The sequence below is a fragment of the Scatophagus argus genome, chromosome 4 (assembly GCF_020382885.2).
Source record: "Scatophagus argus isolate fScaArg1 chromosome 4, fScaArg1.pri, whole genome shotgun sequence".
Taxonomy (NCBI): domain Eukaryota; kingdom Metazoa; phylum Chordata; class Actinopteri; family Scatophagidae; genus Scatophagus; species Scatophagus argus.
The window spans coordinates 9,507,393-9,528,125 of NC_058496.1; the positions used below are offsets into that span (position 1 = coordinate 9,507,393).

Sequence of the window (20,733 nt, forward strand, 5' to 3'; positions counted from 1 at the left end):
ATTGTAAATCAGTCTAATCCTTTTCTTTGGCACGTGCATTATGTCGGTTTAATGCTGTTGTTTGTACGATTTCCCTACTGGGCTTCTGCAGCTGCCTCTGCTGGTTATACTGCATTTCACAAGCCCAGGATCCATCTGTAGGTTCATGAGCTCTCCTTGGAGGGGGGAAGTTTACCATCTTTACTCCAACAGTCTTTGCTGTTCTGCTGTCTGCTTGCAGGGCCAAGACAGCAATTATTAATTTTGCAATCATATCACAAATTCATCGTGCATAAGATGAACAACTGAACTGAAATATAAACTAACTTAAAAAGGGCCTTAAACCAGTGAAAAATACATATATTTATACAAACGTGCAAAATATGGAAAGAAACCCCTTTGAGTTCAGACACCTGGTCTTAAATGTGTTCACTAACAGCAAATGTTTTTTTTACTCTCACAACTGATACGGCTCCTAAAAGCTAGAATGAAGCTGTTGTATTCCCTACTTATCCTATTTCAAAAGGGCACCTGTTTGTCACTTGAGGGGGAAAAAAGGATCGCGGAAGTGTCTTTCCTTCATGGCTTTTAAGATTTTCATTCACTCCAGCATGATCATTGGGACCAGATGCTTAACAGCTGCAAGCAGAGATAGTCCTTCCTCTCCGAAATAAACTACTAGCAGATACAGAATCTGCTCTCCCACTCCCTTTGCAACCCTTTGTTCCCGGTTGTCACAATGAATAGGCGTATAAAAAGCACAGATTGTATGAACCAATTATGTACTTTTATTTCTTCCAATGTTACTTGTCCTCACCCTGAAAGTGATGCCCAGTAAAGCACAGAAATTTAAAGCACGGAAACAATTTTACATTTTTCAAGCTAAAAAAAAAAAAAAAAAAAAAAAAGAAAATCTCTGGACACGTGATGCACGGACAAAATTATGTAAAAGCCAACAGTGGAGGGCAAAGCGTATTCTACATACAAACGATTTAAACCGACAAAGCATAAAAGCTAATCATGTGCTCATTGTACAACAAGACAATCTATCTCACCCCTGAGAAACAAACTGGATTAGAGGGAAAATTTGCTGTATATTTTCAGTGGTTATGTGCTGTCAGTTCAACGTCAGATGATGGGTGGTATCTTCTCTTTCATCTGAGCTCAGCTGTCTTTCAAAAAACATCAAAGACCTTCCCCAAGGGATCAGCGTTTAAAGCTCCCTAATGGATTCAAACAAACACTTGCACACACATTATTAAACGCATAACCCACAAAAAAAAAAATGCATCAAAAACTTCGTTCTCTCTTGATTTATTATACTGTGACTTGTATTTTATATGGTTGCCTTTCATTGTGGGGCACTTAAAAAATGTTTTCACATTCATGGATCTGAATTTACAAAAGTGAAAAAGGGAGGGAAATAGAACTAATGTTGTTAGAAAGATACAATACTGGAGCTTATCTCCCTTTGTGCTACAATCAAGGAGCAAATGCTGCTCAGTGGATGAGGTGGTTGTGCTCATTCATCTCATTCATGTTGACGCCGATAAATGTGAGTATGCACCAGCAATTAAGACGCCCTCTCATGTGAGCTGACATTGATTTTATAACCCGCAGCTGTCAAAGGTAGTACAAAGTCACATTTTGTTTGCCTTTCTTTCATCAATAACAGCGTGTGCAGTATTAAAACATTACATTATGTAAAGCAGTGTTTCCTCATCCGAACAGAAAAAAACCCCACAAGAAAACAAGATTTCACCAGTGCCGCTTTGTAATATGCTGTTTCCTAAGTTTTGTTTTTTTATGCGCTCAAGGCAAACGACGAATAAAAAATAACTTTGGCAAATTCTTTCAACCAAGCATAGTCATTTGTCTTCTCCCTTTCTAAATCTCTCTCTTGTACATAGTGTTGACAACGCTGCAAGAGAGGGACGGTGGGGTTTAAAGGGGTCACATTAACAATTGACCGATTTGAGAGAAAGGGGGCGAGGAAGAGTAGGAGGGGGAGAAGAAAGGGGGATTAACAAACGAAAAGTGACAGAGCTGCGGGGAACTGGTGGGCAGTTTAGCAGCACACAGAGGGGACAGAGCAGAGGCCACTGGCCTTTTCCACCCGTTCTCTCACTCTGTCCCCCTCCCTCCCATCACTCACTCCATCCTGCTGCCTAATGCTCATTCACTTTGTGTCTCACTCAATGCCATCCACTCTCTCTCTCCCTTCCTTCTTTGTCCTGTGTCACTGTCTTCAGCCCGTCTCTGCCTCTGTCCTGCATCTGCACCGCCTTTCTTCACCTGGTTAAACATCCGCACATTGTTTTCTCCACATCCTTTTTGTCTTTTCCTCCTTCACTTTTTTTCCACCCAATCTCCCACACAGCCTTCTCCTTATACACAACCCTTTTCTTCTCTTCTCATCTTCTGCTTTCTTAGCCCTGTCCTCCCTATGTGAGTCCACTGAATAGTCATGTGAGGTGCTGCTGTGCTGTTGACAAAACACAAAGCCATTCACATCCATCCTGCACCTGGGATCCCTGGCTACTGCTCTGTGTGTGTGCATGCATGTGAGAAAGACAGTGGGAGAGAGATAAAAAGAAAAGCCACAACAGAGCAGAGTGTTGTTTAATTCATTAATGCTCCTAGCACGAAATGTACTTGGAGTACGGGATGTCTAGCACAGTACTTACTAGATTATCTACATTAAAATGTAACAAAGGGAAGGTTTATAGAAGTTTTCTTTGCTGTCACAAAGTACATTTTATAGTCTTTTCATCTGTGATTTTTTTAAAAAATGCTATCATATTATTAATAGTAGCAACGATTGAACATTATCTGCACTGTTCCTGAATGCTGAAACCCTTAATTTTACCTGGTGACTGAAATGCATATTCTTTTAACACTTCTTAATATATTATCATCTTGGTAAGTTTCTGTTCTTGATTCTCTCCTTTCTTTTTTTCTCTTGATTTTTTACCTGTGACTGCTAATTACCAAAATTTTTCTATGAGCCTGTGCCGTCTGTCTGTGGGAGTGAGAGCGATCGAGGTCAGAAACTCTACTGTTTTACAAAGCAAGAAGGCTCTGACCGTGCACGTTCCTCATATCTTATCTTCAAGAAAAGATTCTTTCCTTGGAGACAAAAATGTATTTAGTCTTAAAGGTTTAAATTTCACATACATACGTAGAATCTGGCTAGGGGGAAAAAATGTGTGCAGACTGCCAGAAACTACTTCAGATAGAAATAAGACAGCTTTTCATAATAAAATACATCATTGTTTGTGGGCCCACTGGTAACACAGGTAAAGGAGGCTGAACATGAAGTATAGGAAAATATTGCTCCTGGCTGTGAGGTGCAGCCCCTATAAAAACCTGCACTAACTTCAGCCCAACCCTTACTAAGTACCACTAATGTCAAAACATGCTGCAAGTCAAATGATTTGTGCTCTGACACTGGATGAATTTCCAGGCATTTCACCGACACTGTAATTGTTTTAAGCTCATTCACCAAAATTGCCTTTCAGATCCCAGTATGAGGTTTCAGACCTCCTCTATGCTTGATGGCAGGACACATGGGCTGCTGTAAACACACAATCAAAAGACTGCGGCCCCACAAACCCCCATAAGCGAAAAGGCTTCTTTTCAACACATGCCGCTTTGTGCAGACTGAAGCACAAAGAGAAGGAAGGGGACAGATATTTAGATGGACAGAGGGGACAGCAGTGAGGGAGAGGCACATGGTGCATGAGATGTTAAGATGAGGGTGATGATGGAGATTTGGAGGAAGACAGACAGACAAACAGACAGGGAGAAACAGAAAGAGAGAGAACATATTCATTAGTTATCCCAGCCATGTCAAACAAGGTCTACCAGAAAAGCCCTTTCACTGAGCCCATATAAACACTACCCGCCTCCCCCCTCCACTTAAGACACACTCATTTGACAACACTGCTCCCTTCCTGGCCCCTTCTTTCCTCTAAGTAGTAGTTCATCTTGCTGGTGTTTGACAGCGCCGTCGGTACAGCGAAAGAAACATGGAAGGTTAAAGAGGTTTTTTTTCCTCCTCTGCTCTCTCTCTCTCTCTCTACTTTCAGTGCCCAGTCTTTCTCCTTGTTCTTCTTCTTATCTCCAAGTTCTCCTTCCTGTCAGTGTTATGATGAGCTGAGCTATCCCACATGTGCAGGAATGTCTTAATGAACCCATCTCTGTGATCTGGAGGCTGGATGCTGGGAAGCTGAGGTCGTCTTTCCTGCTGTTTTGGCTAAACTTACTTTGAAATTCAAATATATTTTGCCTTGAGTATTACGACAAAAGGATCTCTCTTTCACATAGTTTTCTCATCTTAATTGCCTATTTGGCCATGATAATTTTATAACAACTGAGCAAAGTTACCAATATTTTTTTTTCCTTTTTGCAAATTATGGGGTCCCAATAAATTGTGAAAATGTATTGATGATCATGAAAACTAGCTTTTCCTACCCTACTAGTATTAGAGGAGAAAGAACCAGACAGATTCCCTAATGCTTCGCTAGCTCATTCACACAATTTTGTAGTTTCTATTGTATATATATATTGGCGACCTGAGGGCAAAAAGAAGTTATGCACCATTACTCCTCCATCCCGTTTTACTTGATCTACTTCCAAATGAGTCTGAATCTGTCATTTTCCCTCTCCAGTTATTTTTTAACACCTCTTTATTCACGCACTCTCCAAAACCTTACAGATAAATAATGAATAAAAGTGTTATTCCAAATGAGAGACAGATGAGAGCTTCGGAATCTACTTTGAATGTAGCGAGCAATATGGCGACTGTCATTTGAATTTAATTACGATTCATTGAATTCAATGGATCAATTAGTCCCGTGAGGAAAAACGAAGCTTTGTATCTAGCCAGGACTGAGACCGAGTGAGACCAAGGAGCCAATCACAAAAGATGTAAGTAATGTCATGTGGCTTAGAAACTAGTGAGAGTGGGAATAAGGGAAGCTGTTGGAGCTGCTTTCAGCCCTTCTGTGCTCCAACACAACAACATCATCAACAGCTCTTCAAACATTCCTTCATTATGTCACCCTGATGAATGATGCGGTAATGAGCCAGTGCCAGTCTCTGGTTATACAGCTGTCATCTGCCAGCTTTATTCGGCGACCACCAATCTGCCTGCCTGAAGTGTGTGTGCATGTGCGAGCGCGTACGTGTGTCCTTTCATGGAGACGAGTGACAGGTACACAAAGATTCAAGAAGTCTGAGTTCACTGGAAGGCTCCCAGCATCCGTCTTTGGAATACAAGTAAATGATGAAATGGTCCTTTAAGGAGGCATGAGAGAACAACACCAAGAAAGAGCGAAAGGATACCAGCTGGTCTCATCATCAAAAAGCTCCTTTGCTCCTTCTCATGCCATCTGTGGGCTCCTACTCATAACAAAACAGCTCACATCAATTCACAGGCACCGGGGATTCTGCGGGATCAGTGGGCTGTGGCTGTGTACTATAAGTAATCCTGATGCTGCTGCTTCACATGTGACTCACTTTGCCAAAAATGGATTTACAGGATCTAGGAATTACCATTATTCATTTATAAATAATATTACTGAATTTCCTGAACATTTACTCAGATTCCCATTAATATAAAATAATAAATGATTTGAGCCATTTTATCAACCCCAAATAAAAACTATAAAGAACGAAATCCAGATCAGTACATCAGGCATTTTTTTTTTCAGATGTAACCATGAACATAGCTGATAGCAAATGTTAAACTTTGATGCATTTCATCCTATATGTAAAAAAGATGGAAAATGTCCTTGTATATCACTTTTCAAACAAAGTCTGTAGAAGACAAATGAAGCTACAATAAGAGGCTTTGGTGATCTCCAGCAGATCCCTTTAAGCAGCGTCTCTTCTCCACCATCAGACAGATGTGTATGTCACAAAGGAATGCTCTACCACATGCTACAGCACACCGAGTAAAGCAGCACGGTGTGCCTACCACAGCACCAACATATTAGTGGTCTTTATAAACACACTCTGCTGCAATGCAAATTGCTTATGGCCAAGAACAGTTTTACAAATGTGAAATAATTTATAAAAATATTTAAGAGCACACAAATATTTAGTAGAAAAGATGAAGAAATGTGTACTCTGAAACATGTGGATTTGATAGGAAGTATTCTTGTTTATCCTGTCAACAAAGCAGCTATCAAACAGGTTTTAATAACGAGTGTTTTTTGATTTGTTTCATTTTGTCCCTCGTGTATTTTATCTGCTAGTATGACAGAAAAGCTGGTGTCATGAAGTTTTCCACATACAAAGACGTTCAGCATCTGCATTAAACACAATGACTAAGGCAAATATTGATCAAATGAACTTTTACCAAGTAGTTGCATCGCTGGTTTCTTGAGAATTGTACTCCCACTCTGAAAGCTCGTTTATTTCTCCTTGAAAATGTGCACAAACACGTTTTACAAGGACTTTTTAACAATGTTATCTTCACCACAAAGCAGACATTAGATTCGCAGCCTTCAACATGTGGTTTCTAAAGCAAACTCATATCTGCCAAAAACACTTGAAATTGAATGTGTGAGAGCCAGTGACTGAGCATACTTGGTCTATGATGCACACACATCACGCAGAGTAATAAGGAGCATTAGGTTACAGTGCACACACCCTCACAGTCCATTCAAACTTGGCAGCTATTTTTACCATATTGGATATGCTATTCCCGTGATATCACCATGTGATTCATTGTTCCATCATGATGGTATGCAAAAATCATGCCTATAAACTGATAAACAATAGCCACGCGCACGCCAAGTCGATAGTTGGCTGTGGCAAATATCACAGTCCAAGTTTAGAATTCCACACAGACACCCACAGTGTGTGTATGCCAGAGCAATTAAAAACACACAGACGCATTCCCACAAGCTAAAAGCTAAAGGTGGTTTTGAGAAATGGACATCGATGACACTGATGCAGAGATACTTTGCATTCTGATGAGATGCAATCGATCGCTGTTGGAAACAGTGGGGTCAGAGTCTAATCACATAATGTCATCTTTGTGTGTTCATGTGTCTTTGCGAGAAATAAAAAAAAAACAGACAGAGAAGCTAGAAAATACGAAACGAAGTGACATTACTGGGCTCTCATTTAGTGAAACTTTCTCTCCTCTCTCAAAGAAACACTGATGCTTTACAGTTGCTCATCTCATGGTCAACATAAGGGACACAAACACACATTTTGTCTTCCGGGCAAGCTGAGAAATTGTCCAGTGTAAACATTTTACACTCATCAAATGCACGGCTTCCTTAAATAAATAATGACACAAACTACACAGAACCAAAACAGAAATCCATAACAGACAAGAAAGTGTTCCATTAATAGAGGGAAGTGTGCAAAAGGAGCTATGAAGAGAAGGAAAAGGAATAAGTTTATCCCATCCACATAAGAAGTTACAAGTTGTTTCTCGTTATGGATTTATTCCATGAGGCAATATTGACCAAAATTAAAGGCTAATTCAAAGGTTGAATGTGAGTCCTGAAATTTGCACAAGTTTAACTTTTGTTAACATAAAGTAGATATGCATGCAAATATCTTGATTACAGCTAATGTTCAGATTAAGATAAGAGTTTGATTAAGTTGTTTACATGTTTTGCAGTAACACAACACACATAGTAACCCAGGTCAAGCTGTTTTGGTACTCAAGGTAATACAGGCTGATAAGGGACAAGAAGATATAACTAAAATGTAAAGACTCCGTGTTCAGTTCTTGACCCTGTAAACACAGACACAGAGTACCTTAGCACAAGCAGTATTTGATTTGTATGATAAGCATTTTCCTCCATATTAAGTACGGAGTTCTCCACGGATCAGTGCTTGGACCAGTTCTGTTCTCACTATATATGCTCCCCCTGGGTGCTGTCATCTGCAGACATGGTGTTTAACCTCACTGTTATGCAGATGACACGCAGTTGTATCTGCAAAATACTGCCATTACCTGTCACAACATACCAAGGCAGGGTTGTACAGATTGTACAGAACTCAGTTGGACAGTTAATAAGTTGCTCCACACTGCATCTTTTCTGAAACACTGCTGGTGTGCATGTGACACACACACAAAGAGTCTGTAATAATTCACTAGAAACTATCATTTCTCTTTCGGGAAACATCTCACCCTCGGTAGGGGCAATCAAAATACTATTTGTCAGTTAGAAAAAACACACTCTGTCTCTCTCTCTCTCTGTCTCTCTCCTTCACACACACACACAATCACAATCACTGTCATGCAGAACTAAGAGCCCCTGACAATGATTGCTTAGGCTGAATCACAAATGAACAAAATCTGAACTTGAGATGTTTTCTACTGAGAATGAGAAGAAATCGGTGTGTAGGTGAGTGCTGCATGCCTCTGGGTGTGGAGAAAGTGTTAGTGTGTGCGTGGGATTTTTTTTGTGTGTGTCTATGGTAGGGCTGATGGTGTTAACATTACAGCTGCCATGTGTTTATTTCCCAGAATTCTGGTCTGTGGCGTCTCAGTCATCTCCACAGGCTTAAACGGTCCCTTTCCATCCATTTACAGCCAGTATATGTGCAGCATGTGTGTGTGCATGTATGCTTGCCATGTGTGTGTGTGTGTATTTGTGAGTTTTGTGACGGGATAATAATGCATTTGCCAATATTATGTGGATAATGTGTGGAATGTGGACATTAGTGTCTGTGACAAATCTCTATATGCAGCAGTGTATGTGAATCTCAGCTTTGTGTTTGTGTGTGTTTGTGTCAATGTACGTGTGTTTACAGTTATATGCAGCCCACTGTCTCCTCCATGTGATTAGCTTCCCATTAACTAAGTCACATATCACCCATCAGTGGCTCCAGGCCTCCTCTGTACTATCTCACTGGACAAACATGCTGTCAGCTAGGCCTGTTCTCACACACAAACACACATATACACACACACACATGGGCGCACTCTACATCCGCTCCCATCTGGACAGCCATTAGGTACCTATCATAGCGTATGATTATTGTCTGTATTGTAAATCCATTTGGTTAAAAAGTGGGCATACTGACATCTACAAATGACCCTTAACTACTGCCTGTGAATTCCATTCATTCATTTTTCACAGCCCCATTTAATGTAGCTAATTCATTTCTTTTCTTCACTTTCATTTCCTGTGATTAACTGATGCACAGAATGAGAGTACCTTTGAAAAGTTCATGCATGAGGTCATTGATTTTGGGCTCACACAAGACATGACAGCTTCTTCTGATAAACCAGAAAGAGCAGTCTTGTTTAAAAGATCTCAGCCTTATATCCTTAAATCTAAAATAATGACTTAAAGAGACTGTTTATCTCAAATAACAGAGTTTGGGGAAAAACTCTGTTATTTGAGATAAACAACAGAGTTTGGGGAAAAACTTTATTCCCAAAAGGAAAAAGAAAGAAATTACAGATTGATTGACTTCGCATCAGTCCTGTATGTTGCCATATGAGTTTGTGCATGTATTGTGCAAGTATTTACAAGTATTTCTGACATTATTCCTCTCCCTGTGTCCTCCATTTTGCATCTTCTTCTTCATTAATTCAATGTCTTCAGTCAACCTCTGTACTGACTCAACACTGACTCACAAGGCAAAAACAATGTGCAGTTACTCTCTCCATGCTACAATCACCCATCCCAATCACAAAAATTGTTCCAGGGGCTGAGGTGGGTGGAGGGATGGGTATTATGTGGAGGGGGGGTGCAAGTGCATGGAAAACCCTAAGCCCTTCTAGTCCCAGCGCACTGTGGCTGTGACAACCAGCTTTGCTCTGCTCCGCTCCACTTCACCTGTTATCTGTCCATCACTGTATTGTGTTGCACTGTACTGTTCTGAGAGCTCTCAGCTCAAACCTCAGAGTATTGGGACTTTACTTGTAATACCACAGCCCATCCTTTTTCTTAATACAACTTTGTATCCTTTAAGGCCTTAAGTGCCTTGTTAACTCTTTGTGAAATACACTTCATGCAAGTAAGAAACAAACAAAATAAAACTGACTAAAATTATTATGGTTTGTCTTTCCATGATCACCTCTGGTTTTGGCTGCACTGTTGCTATAGCTACACCCAAAGTTAACAGTAATACAGCAAACAGTATAGTGAGCAGCAGTTGGCAGTTACTCCGGTGATATGCTGCACTTTATATTTTTAGAGCTACCTTCAAATTTGGGCCATACACATATTTAAGTTTGACTGCTGGTCTTTAACCACCTAAATACCAAGCTCCCCAACAGCTACTGTGATTAGGACATTAAAACTATTGCAAACAGTACAGATGACAGTATTTCTTTAGGGAGTTAATGTGAAATGAATTTCCCTTGCAATTTTATCATATACAGGTTTGCAGTATTTTTCTGAAACTTATTTTTCTATACAATAATGTAGAGGCTGTGTAAAACAAGCAGACTTTCTCCCACACACACACACACACACACACACACACACACACACACACAAGTATAACTTCCCCTGCTCCAGCTGTGTCTTAAGAAGTCAGGGCCAGACCGGTAATCTGACTGAGACAGAAGTTACTGGATACGTATCCATTACAGGATGTAATACCTCTCAGTCCCAAACTCTCTTCACTTCCCCTTACCTTCCACCTTTTAGAGGTCATTTCAAGATCACATTTTCCACCTCAAACACACAACATAAGAGATGTGTCAAGCACAGCATATCAGGGACTCCTATTTATGTCATTGCTTTGTCGCTTAACCCCTGCATCCTCAGCTCCTGAACACTGTGTTAGCATTTTGGGTCCTGCCTTGTTAACCCTCACTCGTTCAGACACTCCCAAGGGGGCAGACTGTGGTTTGTGGCCCTGGCTGCACTGAAGAAAAGGTCTCAGATGTCCCACAGAAAAAAATAAAAAGGCTATATCTAAGCTCTGAGTTTACTTCAGGACACCAACAATTTGATTTATCAACCTGTACCTCTGTGTTTCAACTTTACAGCCAACGGCTCAGTAGCTCTAATGAGATATCAGTTTCCAACGAGGCCACTCAACTCATCCCGTTAGGATGCTTTGAGATTGAGGAACAGAAAGTACAACCAGCAGTTTTTCTCACAATTAGTCAGCTCTCACACCCTCTGATTCATTTTTCTCAAAACGGTTTTTCATTTCGAAATGTTCAGTTTTTACGAGGATGATAGTCTTGTCAATGATTTCCGAGAGATGAGTAGCTGTGAATGGACTAAACTGGATGCTTTTGAAATGACGAGGCGCCTCACTTTCATTGTGGGTGACAAAAATGCAAGTAATAGACCATGCATTCTTGTGTTGTTTCGCACCTGTGCAGCCTACTAACTTCCATCATCAGAAATGAGACACCACAACACTCAACATTAAGTCTGCATTTGGTCTCTTTTACACCATTGAAACACAGTCTGAATAAATCTATTCTTGTGTGAAGAAAACACTGACTTGATGAAACCTAAAATCATCAAGCAGGTGTTCAGTGACGCCTACAGAGAAAATGATAAAGCACACAGACATTGCCAACAGCTTTACGAAACTTAAAAGCAAATCACTGTGAAATGCAAGTTCAAGAGTGGTACAACACATTCTCAGTACTCGCAGAACACTGTGTCAAATGAGTTGAAATGATTATTTGGAGTTAAAACCAGGTAGGTATTTTATTCTGTTAAAACAAAATCCTGATATTCTGCAGAGAGCAACAGAGTCTCATTAGCGGGCAGTGACAAAAGCAAAGCAACTGGCAGAGCTTTGACTGTGAAAACTGATACAGTGGTGCTTATTTCCACCAAGGACAATGAAATGTAAGCTATCACGCTCACTCTTCACTTCCCAGAACTAACACTGAAGGCTGCAGCATGGTGTAGGTGGAAGGTCACAGAAGATCTGTGCGTGCTTGTGTGCGTGATTTATAAAGTGTGCATAAATATGCACATTCTCTACGCTCTCATTTCTCCTTGAAGAATAATGAACGCATCGCCAATTATTTTTCTCAGCCGAAACAATGGCCTAGACATGCGGCAGGGAAAACTGTGACCTTCATGCAGACACAACACCAGAGCAGTCTATGGTCTGTCTAAAACCTGTAATGACTCCAGTTCACCTGTGGCTATAGGACCAGGAAACACTAGCTGACCAAGTCTAGACTTCCATTCAGTCCACCATGCATCCATGAGCTATTTCAGAGCGGGAAGAAACAAGATGAATATGGCTGGGGAAAATGGTGACAGAGAAAGAATGTGAGGTACAGATCATCTGATAAATAAAATCTTCTTACTGCTCTATCTTTTTTTCATCCTGTTTTTCAGAAAACAAATATTTGCATGTTGAGTCACAGCTGCGTCTTTTGCCAGGACAATCAATCATCTGTGTGTCAACCAATGAATGAGGCTGTTACTGGTCCAATCAATCACACATGTGTCAACCAATGAATAAGCCTGTTGCTAACGGGCCTCGGGCAAAACGCTATTTGAATAGAGTTTAACAACATTTGGTTGTTTGTGAAAGCCTGATTCAACTTTAATGGCCAAATATCACCGGTGGGAATTAAAATACCACACTCAAGCTATTTGTTTTTCAAATTTACAACCTGGCCATTTTGCTGAGGCCAATTTTGGTAAGTTTACAAGGAAAAAGAAAGCATCCAAGCTGAAAAAAATAAAATGTTCATCTTCTCATTTTGTAATGTGGGTATTTTGGGGATACTCTTATCTATGGAAGCATAACAATATAGTAATATTTTAAAATAATCAACGACTTTTGTTTATCACGTTACACGAAGAGATCACCCCTAGCAGTAATTTGGGGAAATAAAGGGAAAGTCTGACCGTATCAATCCTCTGATAAGTAAATACATAAATATTTGGTATTAAGTATTAAGCTCAGATCTGGCAGGTTTGACAGGTTGTTTCACTAGCTTACAGGCGACACACTAACATTACATTAGTATTTAAATGGACTTAAAGGCTACATCCCAACAACATGCCAAATCCAAAACACTACACAGATTTGTCCACAGTTGTAGTAAAAGAAATTCTAAAGGAAATTTAAAGCATAAAGATACACAGAGATCCCACAATGCTTCCACAATTAATGTTTTTTTTTTACACTGAGCCTAACAACGCCGGCATAAAGCCAACCCACTGTGTGATTTTAGACAGCATGCCTGCATTTAAAAAGCAAAAAAGGCACAATTTGTAACACAGCAGTGTGTGAAGCAGCACATGTCCAGTCCTACCATGTGAACATATTCACACAGGTGTCAGTTCAACTCTGTTACTAACTTTAAGGCAAATGTAAAGAAGGAATTACAAATCCCCCCACTCTCAATTCTATGTCCGTACCATTTATACAGAACTGTGAGGGGGAATAACTGTGCAACATTCCCACTTTGAACAGGCAGTGTAAAAGAGGCAATGGTGTGAATGGCTTTCGGATACAACACACAAAAAAAATTGGTAGGAGTCCAACTTCATGTCAGACTTCACATATGTCTTCTTCTTTGGCAGCTGTTCTGCAACTTCTTAGACAGAGCAGTCAGTGTTACCCTGAGCGTTAAACACTCCGGCAATTTTTATGTTTGTGCTCATGTGTACTCATGTGGACAGTGCAAACGCTTAAGTGTCTATGGCATTCAAAAATACTGTTACTCCCTGCATGGCCGGGCTTTCAATGATAGCACAGCCTCTGAGAGCACAGAGAGTAAATCAAAAGAAGAGGGTAACACAGCACATACACCATAGGGAAGCCGAATCAAGCGGTGACAATGACAGGAAAGATGGACGAGTAAGAGGGGATGACACGCAGCCAGAGGTCGCAGGACGACCTCAGCACATAGCACAGTGAGTATGAGGTATGAGCCTTTGCTGGCTTAACTTCAGGGACTCCCAGCTGAAACAATCTCCAATTACTTAAAATAGACCAACAATAAAGGGAGAAAAGAAAAATATGCAGACACTATCACTCATAAGAATCATTGTCCAAGCCTTTTTTCTGTACTCATCTTAACACCACACACACACACACACCATCATTTAACTTCTTTCAATAACTAATTTTTTCAGTCAGTGACGGCCAAGATAATCTACAGAACTATTGTGTCATGGCCATTAAATCTATGTATGAGGAAAACAACAGAGGCAGACTGTCAAACCATAATGACACATTACAGTACTAAACATAACAGAGTATTAAACCTGACATGTTCTCTCGCCAACACCTCACCAATCACACTTCACATACCAAACATGGTCAGAGACAAAGCAGTTGATGCGGCTAACGGTAACAACGTCTGTTCGTGACAATATATCTCTGTGTCTGTTTGAAAACAGCAAACGCACTGTGACTGAAGCTGAGTAACTGAATGTCAGAGCAAGCGCAGAACTGTTAAATAAGTGAAATTAACAAGACGATCATATGATCAATCACTTGAAATATTTATGTACAGTCAGTAAAAACAAAAGCTTATCTTCAAGAGGTTGTTTACCTTACAGATATGATATGAAAACGTGAAAACTATTTCTGTTTACGCTGTTACTAGCTTATTGTTTTTGAGACATCTTGTCTCAAAGTCATTTTTATCAGACTAACAAAAAGACAAAACACAGAGCTGTGTCAACCAAAATCCTGTAATTTGACAAATGGAAAATAAAATGTACAAAGACTGTAAAAATATCTCAGTTTCTGGCTTTGATAAAATCCTACACATACTGCTGTGATTAACATTAAACATTACATGTAGCACTGAAAAAAAAAACGATTCCCTGGTGTAAAACAACCGCACATCTCATGTCAAAGATCACGCCTACATCAGCTCCTACGTATTTGGAGTTGATATCGGAAGCTGACCGTCATCACAAGTTGCTTACACACTGCATAGCAGAGGGCAGGTTTACGCTGCAACTTTTAAAAAGTAACACACGCAGATCCAGAAAATGTACCATCAGAAGTTGGGATGTGAAACAGAGCAGAGAGAAGTTCGCGGTAACTCACCGTGTGCTTGCACTTGAAGAGAGAACAGTCCAAGCAGCAGCAGAGGACTCCGGCTCCAGAGACAGACAGAGAGACAGCGCTTCAGCCTTCCTCCCTGCACTGGCATGGTAGAGTCTGCGCTCCACTCCTCTCTTCTCCCCTCTTCAGTACACTCCACACGACAGGATCTGCCACTCACACACTTCCTCTCCCTCCAAGTGTGTGTATGTATGTGCGAGAGAGAGAAAGGGAGAGGGAGAGGTGGGGAGGGGGTGTATCGGGCATGCAAGCTCCAGTATGCGTCTGTGAATGACCACCGCAACGTGAGAAAGTCCACACCGCACAAGACACACCAGCAGCGGCAGCAGCAGTTGCAGTTGATTGTCCTCCGACCCGGTCTAACAGTAGCAGCCCAGCTGAGAGAGAGAGAGAGAGACAGAGAGAGAGAGAGAGGGGGGCAAAAAGGGGGAGTTTACTTCACTTGCCTAGTAGGGAGGGCTGACCCACTCACACACAGGAGGGAGGGAGGACATGGGTGGAAAGAAGGAAAGAAAACGGGGGCAGGGAGCTGACAGGAGCAAGATGGGGTTTAGGAAAAAGTAGGAGGAGGGTGAGGAGGATACTGAAAACAAGCTGCAGGACCTGAAGGACTGAGCTTAAAGAAAACTGTTCCCGCTTTTCATTTTCAGCAGGAATTCTTTACATAAAGGTGAAAGTGAAATGAATAGAATTTATTAAAAAAAAGGTATTTTCAGAAATATTCAGTACAAAGGTATTAATTATTGTATTTGGTGAAACGGAAGTTATCACGGAACTGACATGGGTGATCGCGGTGAATATTTTCCTGTGAGAAACGTGCTGTCTTCACTTAGAGACAGAGATGTACAGAGGACTGACAGAGAGATTTGTCACATCACACGACCACAATCACCTGAAACGAGTTAAAAGTGAAACCAGCGAGCTCATGGTGGATTACTTTTCAGTCATGTCAAGATAATTTTATTTATATAGCCCATCACCAATATCTTCGTTTGTCTGTACATGCAACATCGATTACACGTCTTCCTGAGATTGTACACATTAATGGCAGCTGTTCCTCGTCCTAGTCGAGAGTCTGTGGATAGAAGATGCGGTTTCACATTTGCCATTGCCAGTCGGGGTATTGTTCATGCCCTCACCAACAGCTCAAGTGGCAAAAGTAATTACAAGCAAGGGCATACCTCAAGTGTGCTAAAATAGATTGGATTTAAATTGTCTTGATGCACGAGAAGATTTAATCTGTAGATTATTCAACCTGTCTTTACTTCTGCAGACTGGAACAGATCAATGCAAAACCATGACTTAAAATGAGCCGTGCTGAAGTTTGTCTGACTGGTCTCTCCACCGTATGCTTTTAGAGTTACGCGTCAAAGGCATTTTTATCAACCTGTTATTGCATGCATCTAAGTTTTTGCTTTAAGACATGAGGTGGCCTAATAGGACTTTTGAGAAAATACAGCTACTTAATTAGAAAATAAGTGGCCAGGAATCCAGAAAGCATCAGACATAACATTTCTTCACTCACTGCTGTGCAATGAGCGAAGCAGGTAGCTGACAAAGACACTTTAAAGTAGCTGTAAGAGATTACATCACCCTTCTCTGGAGCTCCTATACGAATATATAAATGAGTTAAGACACTAATAGACAGTTTCCTTTTCAGAGCTATCCTGAGGGTGAGCTTTGCAAAAACCATTACAGAGTTGAAACATGCCGAATGTGCAGCTATCACGGGCCCCCCGACACCAAATGCTGATTTCTAAGTTTTGAGGTTAAATAGACGGGGCAAACACTTTTTGTTTTCATGTTAATCTGTCTCGTTTGTAGCCGCCGCTGTTCTTTGCACTTCTTTTCTTTCTCACACTCGTTCATGTTGTTCATTAGTGACAAACAATAGGCAGCCTGGCTCTCTCGCTCCTCGATGAGAGGAAAAATCACTTCATGAATAAACAGTCCTGCCCTGGTCCTGTCCTATTCTTCTTCTGTCTGCCCTCATGCCCTCCTCTCTGAAGCCATTTTCCCACACAAACCTGAACGAACAGTAACTGATGTTACTGTCATGTGCAAACAAGATCCAGTGTTAGTTTTCGAAGCAAAACGTCCTGGTAAGTTTTTAACTATAGTGATATTAAAGGAGCCTGAGACACAGAGGTTTTGAAATGATTATTTATGATAGTTTTAATCAGCCAACAAGGCGACCTGGCCAGCACATTGACAATGTAATTTGTCATCTTGTAATTAACGAGCACTGCACATCCTTTTAGGGTTATTTAGTGATGCTTAACATATTGGCAATTTATCCAAATGGATAAGCAGTCACGTTGCTGTGGAGTAACTTAAAATCCATTTTCCAACTTTTGTATAGCCGTGCTGCGACCCATGTTGGGAAGAAAAACAACTAACAGCATAATTCGCTAAATGTTTAAGTGTCTGTATGTCCCTTTGAACAATGAAAAAAATGACATGATGGAAAGTTGGAAGTTTCTTTCTGTTTCTTTTCATTATCCCCAGATCAAACACACCTATCATCTTATCATTCCTGCATCTGTTACATTTTTTTGTACCTCACAAACTGCTGCCCCCCCACTTCTGTCTCTTCTCTCTCTTCTTCACTCCTTTTCCTTCTTCCCTCCTCCAGAGAACCAGAATGTCATATCAAGCATGTCTAACCACAGGAAGCCTTTTAAAGACTGTGACAGCATTTGCCTCCAGTCCCCAAAAGCTGTGTGTGTGTGTGTGTGTGTGTGTGTGTGTGTGTGTGTTTGTGTGTATTTGGGGAGCACCAGCTCACAGCACCTTAAAGTAACTATATCAATCTGCATATGATATCCTATACCAGCAAATCATTACAGACGTTCACTACATCACTACACACACACACACACACACACACACTCTTCTTCCATCTTCCATAGTGTCACCCTCATGCTGGGCCTATGATAAATGTGTGAGACTGTCAAAAGCGAAGGATGAGCACTAAAACTAAAAAAGAAAGAGGGGTTAAGAAAAGACTGCCGACAGGAAAAATAAAAAGGAAAGATCAGAGAAGACTGTTGCTTGTCTGCAGGAAAGATTTCTGAAGAACTGAGATAATGATTGAGGAAGGTGACCTTTTGAGCAGATGAGAAGTTCAGAGAGAGAACGAAAAGGTGTACAGGACTACAAGGACAGAGTTATGGACACCAGGGATCAGAAAGCGCTTAAAGGAGGCCGGTAACAGAAAAATGCAAACAAAAAGTCTAGTTTAGGCCAAGAGCAGCTGCTCAGGCATTTGAATATGAAGCCGAGAGCCCTGTTTTAAGGCCTATGTGCCAACAACAGCCACGACCAGGCGCTTTGTGTTTTCTGGTTTACCGTCTGTCTTATTCTTACAAACACAAGATCTCAGGGATTTCTTCCAATGTGCACCAAACATCCACACGTCAAGGATCAGCGTGAAGGGTCAATGTGGTTTGCTAATACCAAGCTTGAGTGCCCACACTGAAACTGTATTGACTGTATAGATTTTCTGTGCTGCCAGGTTGTGCTTGTGTGTGCCAAGCAACCACTAGAACACCTTAAAAGCCTTCACTGCATATATTATGAGTCTGATCAGACATGGATGATAAAATACAACATGACTGTGGAGGCATACAACCGCAAGGGTTACCGTCTTGTTCTGGTCTCTTCTGTGTTAATATGCTTATAGGAAGTATATAAGCTCCATGTACAAATACAGTTGATGTGTCTCCATCAGTGCTGGGGGTCAATATATGCTGTTGTTTCAGCATTCACTCTCATCAGGCAGAAAAACTTCATGTCAGCAGCCTTCAGCATCAATACGAGCTTGCATTCGCAATTCTTAACGTCGCTGAGGGTATAAAAGGGTGAAAGAACATTTACTGTCTGATCTCTGAAATTAGGATAAAAATGATACAGCTAACCTTCTGCTCAAGATTCTTCAGTATCTGCAAATGTGGAGATTTTGAATGTTTCAAATAAACTAAAATATTGGTTGATGTTAATATTAATATATCTAAAGGTAAACAAACATTTTAAAACACTAAATCATTTGAAAATGTATTTATCATTAAGCTGAAGACATGGCAGGAGATTTTACACATCAAAGTCCGTCTCAAGTGATGTCACTTGAGGCACTGTTGGTTGGGACAAGTATGAAGATTAAAAACATCTGGGGGAGGGGATTTAAAAAGAAGTAAGCTTCCCAGACCTTTGTAGGCTGCTCCTCATCTCTGCTTGAGGCTGGCAGCCTACATTAACTGTTGGAAGCATAACACACCCGAATCTGCAACCAAACTGTTGCATTATGGGTTTTGCAGGCCATCAAGCTTTGAGAGGGAAAAGAAATGTGTTGACTAAAAAAGATGTCTCTTTCTGCTGCATAGATGTGGATATTTTTACAACAAATTAGTAACTTAATAACAATTTTATTCTTTTTCAAACAGTCCAACGTGTGTCCAACGATACCATAAGAGTGCAATGCTAAAGACATGCAGTACTCTTTCAAGAAAAACCTTTTTACGTACAATATTTTAACAGGACAATCATTCTTTAAAATAATATGAGAAAACATTTTACATAAATGGACTTAGTGTATTTTGTGGCTTCACATCATATTTGTTATGTTGTTGTTATATGGTCTTGCTTTGGGATTGCCATCTGCGCCAAAGTATTTAAAGATCACCATACTTCTTCCTGGTTCACTTTTAAAACCATTTATCCCTTTATTTGACGTGTGAACTGACTAACCGACAGGGGATTAAGTACATTTTAGCGAAACACCTCTGTGGCACAGCAGCACATCTGCTAATCCCCATCCATTCACTTCAGCATGTCTTTAAACTAACAAGCAGTTTAACATAATCTGCTTTAAGCCTGTCCATTCTCTCCTATTCACCGGTACATTTACATAGCAATCCTTTCTGCCTGAATAGTCTGTGAAGAGAGCAACACAAAGAAAGAGAGAGAGAACATATGCATGGCACTGTGGGTTTGTAGATGTGGGAGAGCTGTGTGTGAGAATATAGTTCCTCCTCCTATTACAGTCCATTTATACTCTCAATTTCTCTGCCTCATCAGATCAGAATAAGAATCAGAAATACTTCATTGATCCCTGGGGAAATCCACCGTATATGAAGACATAAGGCGGAGAAGTAAAGAAGCACTGTTTTGTTTTGTTGCCACAGATGACCTAAAAAAAATGTAAAATATGCTTTCAGTGCATTAGTATAGTGCTGAAAAAAGTGCAACTGATGGAAAGTTGTTTGGAAGGCACTTACAGGAGTTGGTGTAAAAAAGATTCATTGATGAAGGCAAGTAGGGAGTGGATGAAAAACTGGTGGACTGTGTTAGGGGTGGAGTGGAGAAGAAAGAGACCGCAATGATGGCGGTCCTGTTACTGAGGCCCACTGACACTTTCGGCTTCTCTTGTCACAAACACAGCCAGCACAACTCATCAAACAACCCAGAGGACTGATGAGAGAAATGAGGGAAACGAGGGATAACACATAGAGTGACGAGAGGCACGGTGATGGAAGCAGTGACAGAGAAGGAGTCTCTTGGGTCCACCTCTGACCTCAACACTGATTTGTTCATGATTGACCTTTCACCTTTGCTGAAAATCCCTTCCCACCACTGCAAGAGAATCCTTTCTCACAGACAAGTCAGGATGAAAGTCAGCAGCAAAAACAGGAGTCAAACGATGAATCATAAACAGTCTCATTCTCGCCTAGCTTGAAG

At 40.7% G+C, this 20,733-nt stretch overlaps 1 protein-coding gene across 2 annotated transcripts in view; it reads right to left on the reverse strand.

Annotated features, from left to right (window-relative positions):
• Positions 1–20,733, reverse strand: part of bmpr1ba (bone morphogenetic protein receptor, type IBa) — a 63,543-nt gene that overhangs the window by 6,350 nt on the left and 36,460 nt on the right. The window contains exons 2-3 of one of the 2 annotated variants that reach the window (XM_046387560.1): positions 15,312–15,374; positions 14,980–15,170 (exon numbers count right to left, since the gene is read on the reverse strand). In XM_046387560.1, the coding sequence (XP_046243516.1) occupies positions 14,980–15,085 (106 nt within the window). In that variant the 5' untranslated portion in view covers positions 15,086–15,170; positions 15,312–15,374. Of the gene's footprint in view, positions 1–14,979; positions 15,375–20,733 lie in introns of both variants that reach the window. The other variant, XM_046387559.1, reaches the window with a different exon arrangement.